The following is a 10,338-nucleotide window of genomic DNA, read 5'->3' as shown; positions in this document are numbered from 1 at the left end:
CCTCACCTCTGAGTTAAGGCAGTACTTTGGAACTCCACATATGTTTATTAAACATCTCAAAATGCACTAGAAATCTGAATAGCAGTGAAGAGAATTAAAGGATTGAACACTGTTGTACAGGAACATTTTCTTTTAAATGCTTACCTCATATATACACACACACATACATACATGAAATACTGGCATACTGCAGTAAGGCAAATTAAAGGTGCTCTGCTTATATGCAAATCAGGAGGAGAAATAAAAGAGTCTCAGACAGTTCCTCAAGCATAAGAAATTGCTTCTCAGTTCACTCTCAGGTACATAGTTGCATAAGGTGCCTCCTGCATTTGGATCTAATAAAATGCAACTTACAGGTCTTGTTCAAATCTGATATATATTCACATTACTGATATACCTGGAGAAACTATTCTTTATTACACTAGAATGAGATACAGAATTCCAACACAAATAACTTTTCTCTGTGGGTAAAAAACCCCATCACTATTAAAGACACAATTCTTTTTTTTAATTCTCATAGAAAACAACATTAAAAGGGACAATTCAAAAGAACATGGGGGCAGATGAAAGGATGAGCTGTATAGACAAAACATGGACACAAGATTTAAAAAAAACCAACAAACTATACAATTGTTTTCATTGTGTTTCCAAATGGGTAAAGTACCTTCTGAATAAAAATCACCTGCTTTTTTCACCATTGCATTTAGGTGCTGTAGGACACTCACAAGTGGATACTGAAACACATGGTGACATTCACATAACTCTACCCAGTGCATTTTGTTTCAAGTGCTGGCCAAAGGAAAGTTCAAGGCAAAGAAAAACAAACAGGGTTCTGCTCCCCCAGCTCAAATCCGTCCTCCATTTAATGGTTTTCGCTATAAATAAGGCATAGTGGTTCAAGTACTACACTAAATGTAATCAAACAATGGGAGAGAAAATCACCCATTAACTCTTTCCAGAGAAGTACTTTATTAGGGAGGATAAAAAGCGCTGCTCAGACAGTCCGAATAGGCATGGCCTCCTGCGCTGCCAGGCTCCTCAGGCTCAAAGTCATCAGGGTCTGGGGGCAACTGGTCGGTATCTTCATCAGAAGTGGAAGGGCGCGTGAGGATTATCCGAGGTATCTTCAGCAAAACGTGAAAGATTTCAGAGAAAAGAGTCAGATCAAGAGCAGGGAAGTGTTTAAAGGGGGTATTTTAGAGGTACAGTGAAAAGAGGTGATGAGAAAAACATGTGAGAGGTGTAACACCACAGAACTTCAAAGATTCATAGAATTGTTTAGGTTGGAAAAGATCTTTAAGATCATCAAGTCCAACTGTTAACCCAGCACTGCCAAGTCCACCACTAAACCATGACCCTAAACACCACATCTACACATCTTTTAGATATCGTCAGGGATGGTGACTCAGCCACTTCTCTGGGCAGTGTGTTCCAATGCTTAACAATCCTTTCTGTGAAGATATTTTTCCTAATGTTCAATATAAACCTTCCCCGGCACAAATTGAGGCCATTTCCTCTTGTCCTGTCACTTGTTACCTGGGAGAAGAGACCAACCCCTACCTTGCTACAACCTCCTTTCAGGTAGTTGTAGAAAGCAGTAAGGTCTTCCCTGAGATTCCTTTTTACCAAGCTAAACAACCCCAGCTCCCTCAGCCACTCCTTATATGACTTGTGTTCCACCTCCTTCACCAGCTCCATTGCCCTTCTCTGGACATGCCCCAGCACTTCAGTGTCTTTCCTGTAGTGAAAAACTGAAAACACAGAATTTGAGGTGTGGCCTCACCAGAGGAATGATCTCTGCCCTGGTCCTGTTGGCCACATTATTTCTGATACAAGACAGGATTCCATTGGCCATTTGGCCACCAGGATGCACTGCTGGCTCATGTTCAGCTGCTATCAACCAGCACCCCCATGTCCTTTTCCACTGGGCAGCTTTCCAGCCACTCTGCCCCAGCCTATAGCACTGCCTGGGGTTGTTGTGACACAAGCACAGGAACTGGCACTTGGTCTTGTTGAACTTCACACAATTGGCCTCAGCCCATCAATCCAGCCTGTCCAGATCCCTCTGCAAAGCCTTCCTGCCCTCCAGCAAATCAACATTCCCATGCAAACTGGGGTCTCTGCAAACTGGCTGAGGGTGCTCTTGGTTCCCTCCTCCATATCATCAATAGAGATATTAAACAGGATTCATCCCAATACTGAGCCCTGGCAAACTGCACTAGTGACTGTTTGCTGTCTGGATGTAGCACCATTCATCACAACTCTCTGGGCCCAGCCACTCAGCCAGTTTTTGACTCAGCAACAGTGTCCCCATCCAAGCCATGAGCAGCCAGTTTCTCCAGGAAGATGCTGTGGGAAACAGTGTCAAAGGCTTTACTAAAGTCTGGGTAGACAACATCTACAGTCTTTCCCCCTTCCACAAAGTGTATATCATAGAAGATCAGGTTAGTCAATCTCTAGTGCCCTGGCTCCTCCTTCCAGCCCCTCTTCTAGATGGGCATCACATTTGCCAGCTTCCAGCCACCTGGGACCCTCCCAGTTAGCCAGGACCACCAGTAGATGATGAAAAGTGGCTCAGTGAGTACTTCCCCAGCTCCCTCAGTACCCTTGGGTGAATTCCATCTGGCCCCATAGACTCATATGTGTCTAAGTGCTGTGGCAGGTGCTGAACGTTTCCCCTTTGATTATGGGAGCTTCATTCTGCTCCCTCTTCCTGTCTTCCAGCTCAGGGCACTAATACCCAGAGAGCAACTGGTCTTGCTATTAAAGACTGGGGCAAAGAAGGCATTAAGTACCTCAGGATTTTCCTCATCCTTGGTCCCTATGTTTCCTCACACATTCAACAAAGGACAGAGATTCCCCTTAGCCCTTCTTTTGTTTCCTGACAGACTAGCTGTTCTATGTCAAAAATTGCATTGATAATTAAACAAAATTGATATAAACTGCCTTTTCCATTCCTTAGCTAATCTTTTAAAAAACCTTCCATAGGTAAAAAAAAGATAAAAATATTTCAAAAAATAAAGACAAGAAAATATTAAATATATACATCTATTTTAATTAAACTTCATTATTCATTTAATTCATGCACCTGAAAGCAATAAGAGATTAATTAAGTACCACAAAGTGTATCAATTATTTATCTTTGAAAAATTGCATGTTCTGGTTTCTTTCCTGACAAAGTATATTTAAAGGAAACATTAAGACAAAATATTAATGTTTCAATTTGTCAGTAAAATAAGAACACATGGATTTGATTCATGTCAATTTTTTGGCCAAGAACTTTGTGTTTTTGAGAATTACATTACAATGTTTTAAAGTTAATTTAAATTCTGTAACTGAGAAAAGATAATGTCAGGCTCTTGGTGTTTAGTCAAATAATGTATCAGTAATGGCTTGTATCAATTAATGGATTACTACAAATAATTACTCTGATGCACAAAATCATCCTACTTTTCACTAATTTTAAAAAAATGTTTAACATGTAATTGAAAACAGATATAAGAGTGCGTCAATATATCTAACAAATAGGTAATATAATCATGTGTAATAAATAAAGTGGCCACCTTATTAGTAGCCTAAAATTTTTCAGGAACTTCTTATTTATCAGCTGCTTTGTTGCATTTCTTTGCATTTTATAAGAACATTTCATGTTGACACCACAAATTCAATTGTTTTTATATTATTTCCTTGCTGTACATTATTTGATTTAGGAAATTACATAAGCAAATAGATGCTTCGTGGCTGTTGAGCTAGACAGCCAGGAGGCTTCTGCATTGAAGTAAAATGAATTATTCCCCAGGCTCCACTGACATTAGCTCCAACTCCACTGACTGTTGGGAGGCCTGGCAACCCCCTGGCTCACAGCATACTACACACAGACACCAAAATGCAGGTGTCAGTTTGGAGTTGAATCTCACCCCTGAGAGCTGTAAACTAATTTTAAAACTAGGCATAAATTTAGTTATATTCCTTGATGTACTGAGTGCTCAATTATATCTTTCTCTTTTTTCCCCCTTCCTTTTCTGTTGCTTAAACTCAGAAGTTCACATTTCTGGAATCTTTAAATAACCTATATAGATCCTAAGTACTGGCCAAGGTAGCAACTCCTGTCATGCACATGTGACAGCACTTATAGGCATTCTATGCACTGGATGTTTCTCTTGGCTCTGTTCATTGCTGAAAGATGCTTCTTGCTTAACAACAGCCAGCAGACAGCTGCTTTGCACTTCAGCAAATGCACATCCTATACATACAGGTGATTTACTGGGTCACATAATGAAATTCTGACACCTCAAAAACTAGTGTGAAGGTCTATGCCCTACCTGAAGTTACCTATAGCCATATCCGGGACCAGATTTGGCATTTTATTGAGCTGTCTGTTCAAAGCTCACAGAAGACCTTTCTTTGTGTACTGTGCTATTCAAAAATAGACATATGCACATCTCTCCACAACCAGACATGTATTCCATTAGCCATGAAGAGTCAGCAGTACCTATTCTTCCTTTTGAAGAATAAACCTTAGCCATTTTGAATGTCATTTTTTTAAAATACTCTTTATCAGCATGGTTTCTACTTCCCAGGGATTCCACTTCCAAGGAATCAAAATCAATTTTCTAAAAAAGCTTTTCTTCAAACATTTCATGAGTTCTTTCATACTATCTTTCAAATATTATGATGAGTCTAGGTCTTGCAATCATAAAGTGAATTTAATTCATGGAAGTCACTCGTTCAACATTTCTACGGTAATTGTATTAACTGCTTCCACAAAGTACATGGTGTTGGGGAAGTCTTACAATGAATCTTTCATGTTGCTGCAGATAAAGAGGAACCAGCACTAAATGACCAACCAATTTTCTACAGCAGATGCTGAACAGCGTCTCAGCCCAGAACTGCTGCAAAGGCCGGAAAACTGGACTCCCGAGAGAAGAGCAGGCTCAGCTCTGATCCACAGTAGTCCCTCTATACCCTCTCCAGGCAGGTGAAAGCTCACATATATACAGACTCACACTGATTTGGAGACGTACTGTTGAGTTTTTGTAACAAATCAAATGTTCTGGTCCAAGTGCAGCTGTATTCTCTGTCCCTCTACTTTCTGCATATTCCCTGCCCACCCTCCCTCTGAAGCTTCATGTGAACCCATACCACTGCTTTCCCTTTACCCATCGCTGCTCCTTCCCCTGTGGTCAATTATCCTGCTCTGTCGTTCTCCCTGATGGGATGCTGAGGAGCCCTGATATCCTCAAATCTGAAACATAGGTACCAATGACAAAACAACTCTTGGTTGTGGATTGTGCCAACTATGCAATTGCAAATCCAATTAAGTAACAGAGTATGCATTTGTACAAGTCTAATTCAATGAAAAGAATCTCAGGCCTCTACTCTCCCTCTCCTAGCATCAAAAGTTATCAATTAATTTCCTCTATAAACCAAAACCAACACAAAATGGATGTAAGAAACACACATCACATTTCTAACCACAGTGGCCTTTCCATCTGCACCTAACCATCCCCTAGGAACCCAGCACTCTCTATCACTGCCTTCACATTCACCCTAGCTCCAGGAATATCACAATATAAACCTTATCAGATTCCTTGTTTTTCAGTTTTGTTAAAAAAAAAAACCCACATAAACAAAACAAAACAAAGTAACAGCAATAAAACTCAACAACTTGAAACTTGCATTATATTTTGTTACATCCTTTTCTCAAACCCAGTGCTTCTCCTTCCAGAACACCAGGAGGGATTTCAGATTTTCCTTCTTATCTTCATTGACCTCAGCTTTACTCTATTAAATAGGCTAGCTTTGCTCTTAGAGCTTTTCTTTACTCTTCATATTTGAATGTACATTTCCTTGTGCAGCATGACCAAGGGAAGACAGGAGAACAGATTTCCTATGTGAAAAAATGGCACAGCAAACAGGAAGCAAACTCTATCCACTGCCCATTAAAGACAAGGCAAGAAAGAGACATTTAGGATGGCAATAAGGAAAACCTTTTCAGTACAGGCACCTGATCTCAAGTTGCTTGCCTAAGGCATGTGGGAAGGTGTGAAATTTCCATCTTCTATACGTAACGCTTCAAAAAAAGTTGATGCTGGTGTAGGAGGACAAATTATCCAGATTCTCTAGTATTCCATTGTTTTCTCCACTCATTACTGAATAGTGTTTGAACTTGTTTAAAATACTTCTACTGAAATAGCAAAGTCCTCCTACTCAGTTTCCATCATCATGCACTCATTATTTAAATAATATTTGAACTACCATTCAATCCTGATCCGCCAAAATATATAGAATACTTTTTCACAAAAATGTATAATTAGCAATTTGAAATAAATTACTATTTTTCCATTTTCCCCTGAAATTGTATTTTCAGTGCCTAAAAAGTAAGCTTCACTAACAACATGTCCGGTACTACACCAGTGTACAGTACAGTAACTAGAACCAGTGGGTTCACTATGGATATTTCTTCCACTACCTTGTTCGTGTCTTTCTTACACTTTTTTCAACATAAAAGTGAAGACTTTGTACACTGAAAAGATTCACTAAAAAAAAAATTTTTGTTTGAATTAAGCATAACTAAATAACTAAAATCAAATTATTTCAGACACTCTCATTGAATGGAATTAACAGCCTCTACTGAAAGCTAGAGTCCTTTAACTGGAGCACAGAGAGGGGCTGCCTGTGCACTCCTAGTCCTCTGCAGCAAGCAGTAAAATGAAGCCATCTAAATAACCTCGGGCAACTCAGCTGCAGTGTTGGCTGTAAAAATTCTTTCATATTGAAATAGGATAGTAATAAACTCACAACTAGCTACGATGCTTCAGTTGAAAGCAGCTTCTTAAAGAGTGATAAGATATCCTGCCAAGAGGTTAACATCCCATCATTTTTAACTTCCAGATGTGCACATATGCTTTTCTTGTCTACTTCTAATAAAAATGTTTTGTCCAAAATATTGCAGAACAGTCCATAAAGGACAGCTCATTATGTCTTCTTATAATTTTTTCAAAACTAAAACTGAACAGAACAAACCCCATCATTTTTTTTTCTTCTATAAGCCTTTCCCTTCTTCTCACCTCCCCCCACCCACAGGTCCATACTCCAACCTTAGCGGGAGAAGAAAGCTCTCAAGGCAACAGTCATGGCTAAAACCCAAGCTTCACATCAAAAGCATAAACAGCAGCGACAAGGCAAAGCACAGCTGGCAGCAAGGTCAGCCACTGGGGACAAAGGCTACAGATCAGAAGGTGATAGGACACATGAAAAGCCAAAGTTTGATGGAATAGGGGCAGGGAAAAAGAATTTAGATTGGCCTTTTGGAAGAAAACCAGACATACTTTTAACCCTAGTTCAAATAGATAACTTTCTAAAGAAAATATTCCCCAGTTAGAAAATACCTGTAATAGGAATGTCTGCCTAGCTCAGCTCTGTATATCTAAATAGTACATATTTTTGAAATTTGACTTAACAGCTGATCTTCACTGACACCAGTGCTAAAGTTGGTACCCATCAGTTGGTAGAAAGGGGAAAACAAAAATATCTACTTGGTTGAGAACATTTGCAGGGGTTTACATACTTCATGAATAATGTTTTCATGATTTCAAAATTACTCTTACCTTTTTTGTCATCACTGGTGATGGAAGTAAATTTTTAAACTTGAACAGGAAATTCAGCCTTCTTACTAAACAGTGAAAATGTGCCTTTGCTAGATGGAAAAGCTCATATTTGCTGATGACTGTATTCATAGCAGAAACTGTCTAAATCAAATTTAAACTGAAGAAGGGCTTAGTCGTGCCTAAAAAATGTAACACAACTGTATTTTTCAATAAAAGTTTTAAAAAGAAGATGCCAAAATGCATCCAACAAGAACAGCAGAGAACAGGCAGATCAACTGCTGCATGGTTCATACCAAGCCGGCATCTGACGGCTTTCAAAGTTGAAGCGATGAGATGTTTTCCTCCCAAAGTCAGAGACAACAGATAAAAGCAGCCTTCTCCCCAAAAGAAAACAAGTAAATACAAGTCGAAGAGGGAGAATGAGATCTAATTAATTTCTTGTGTGTTCATTACTCACAAGCACCGCCACCGCCAGGCGGGAGAGGGCACAGCAGCCAGGGCACAGCGGGGACAGTGGCTGGGGCAAGGGCGAGGTGGGTGTGACAGAAAGCCCCTAATGCAGACCTGCCTGTATGAAACCATATGAATTTGCAAACCCCGTCTAGGCATTCGACACAGTTTCCCTCTTACGGCATATCAGGAACATTTTAACCAGCATGTGTTTCATGGTGCACTTTCAACTTTCCTGGTCTTGGAAACCCCTGGCTGCATCCCTTTCCCTGGCACTTTACAGTGCAAATATTTTACTGCTGTGGAGGCCTGTGGCAAAACTGCAGAAATTGTGAAGTCAGGTGGAGAGAGAGATATAATCCTCTTCTGCACCCTGGGGAGGATAAATCTACGGTCAGGCATGGTTGAAGTGCCTCATTACACTTGGCTGCAGAAGACCTCTGCATAAGGAAAGCAGGTGACCTGTGCTTCTGCGCTCATGAAGCAATAGGCTCGTGATAGCACCTCTTGTCACTTGGGGTTGGGAGAGGGAAGCACATAATTCTGTTCATCCTTACATTTGGAGCAGCCACACTACTCTCAAGCACAGCCAGAGAAGCTTTGGCACCACACTTTTAAAAGTGCTGCCTGGGTTTTGTGTGCGGCAGCTTGGTGAGAGTCTTGAGCAAGGTCTACCCAACCAGCCCACCCTTGTTGCTATTCCCACATGTGCCTGGTGATTTGCTCCGAAAGCTAATGCAGCTCAGCATGATTTCCTGGAAGTTCAGTGCACCAGGCAGGTGGTAAAACACTGGAACAGGTTGCTCAGAGAGGTGTGGATGCACCATTCCTGGAAATATTCAAGGTCAGGTTGGATGGGGCTCTGAGAAACCTGTTCTAGTTGAAGATGTCCCTACTCACTGCAAGGGGGTGGACAAGATGACCTTTAAAGGTCCCTTCCAAACCTAACTGCTCTATGATTCTATGAAAATTTCCTCTGTGGGAATTTTCTAGATATCAATATATTTTACAGCTCAGGTTTAAAATCAGGTATTTTCTCTACTTCTTGGAACAGCAAGAGAACATCTGGCATGTTTTATTTGTCTTCTAGTGTGTAGTATATATAACATTTGGCCATGTCACATTTAAAGCAAAGCCCACTTCTGTTTTTCCTCTCCAGCAGCTCAGTGCCTTCCAAAGGCAATGCACAAGGCAAGAAAGGTGGAGTTCCGTCAAACTCACCACAACAATGGAAGATCAATGTCCATCATGTCATATTTGCATTGCCATTAGACACAAAAGGCTTCTATATGATTTCAATTGCGTATGAAAATGGTCCTTGCTCCATTTCTTTTATCTACTAATGTACCACTGGATAGTGACTTCCCTGCCACTGGAACCCGATAGAGAGATTTTCATGTAAGTGCTTTCTGAGTAATCATTTATGGCCTGATGCTATAAAAATATTGAAGAAAATGTATTGCTTTGATCCCACTGGGAGACTTAAAAGGTACTGCTCCCATAAGCAGTGCTACCCACAGCCCAAGTTACCAATCCTTTGATTTTTAAGAAAGGTCATCACCCCTACAGAAGGCAGCAGCTGTACCTGAATGCTTGCAGGAACTCAGTACAGTCTCAGCTCCTGCTGAGCTCCTGCAGAGTCCATGAGGGCATCTTTTACAAGGGGAGATGTTGCTGGTAATCTGTGTGGTTGTTTGAATATTTATCCTTTCTATTCTCCAATAGTATGCTATGTGCTACAGCATAGTTCCAGGTGCCTTGCTTGACTCTTCTTGCCTGTTGCACGTGTTTTTGCTTATATTGTCTGCAGTGCTTATATTGTCTACCATATAATGGGTTTATTTTGTAGATTATTTTTCTCTAACTTTGAGGTATTTTAATGCGGTGTCTTGAAAAGATCAGCTAATGACTTGTCTTTTTTAAAGGTTTTTCATATTTAGCATTTTTTACTTACAAGCTCTGCAAAATCCAAGAATTTAAAGTTTGAAGTGAGTCAGCTCTGACCAAGTCCTGTGAGAAAACTACTTAAAAGGAAGAGAGGAAAAAAGTTACACTGTGCAAACAGAAGCATTTGTTGGGAGCAGGAACTTAATTCCAAATTCACAAAATAAGTTCCCCAACCACTACACTATAGAGGTAAACACAGTGCCTACACCACACACCTTTATGTTTCATCTTTCCTCCTGACTCAGAAATAATCTGTTGCTCAGATAAAAGCAGAACCAAACTAGCAGATGAACTGGAGAAGGCAGTCACATGGCAGATGGGTGCTTACACT

General features: G+C 40.3%; 1 protein-coding gene across 1 annotated transcript in view; it reads right to left on the bottom strand.

Annotated features, from left to right (window-relative positions):
- Positions 1–221: 221 nt before the first annotated feature.
- Positions 222–10,338, bottom strand: part of LOC108497174 (protein scribble homolog) — a 28,636-nt gene continuing 18,519 nt past the window's right edge. The window contains exon 7 of the mRNA XM_017814578.1: positions 222–1,124. Coding sequence (XP_017670067.1) covers positions 972–1,124 — 153 coding nt within the window. The 3' untranslated portion in view covers positions 222–971. The remainder of the gene's footprint in view (positions 1,125–10,338) is intronic.

The sequence above is a fragment of the Lepidothrix coronata genome, unplaced genomic scaffold, assembly GCF_001604755.1.
Source record: "Lepidothrix coronata isolate B3197 unplaced genomic scaffold, Lepidothrix_coronata-1.0 Scaffold45, whole genome shotgun sequence".
Lineage (NCBI taxonomy): Eukaryota > Metazoa > Chordata > Aves > Passeriformes > Pipridae > Lepidothrix > Lepidothrix coronata.
Note: the sequence above shows the minus strand (reverse complement) of the source record. Positions and strands in the feature narration are given on the sequence as shown.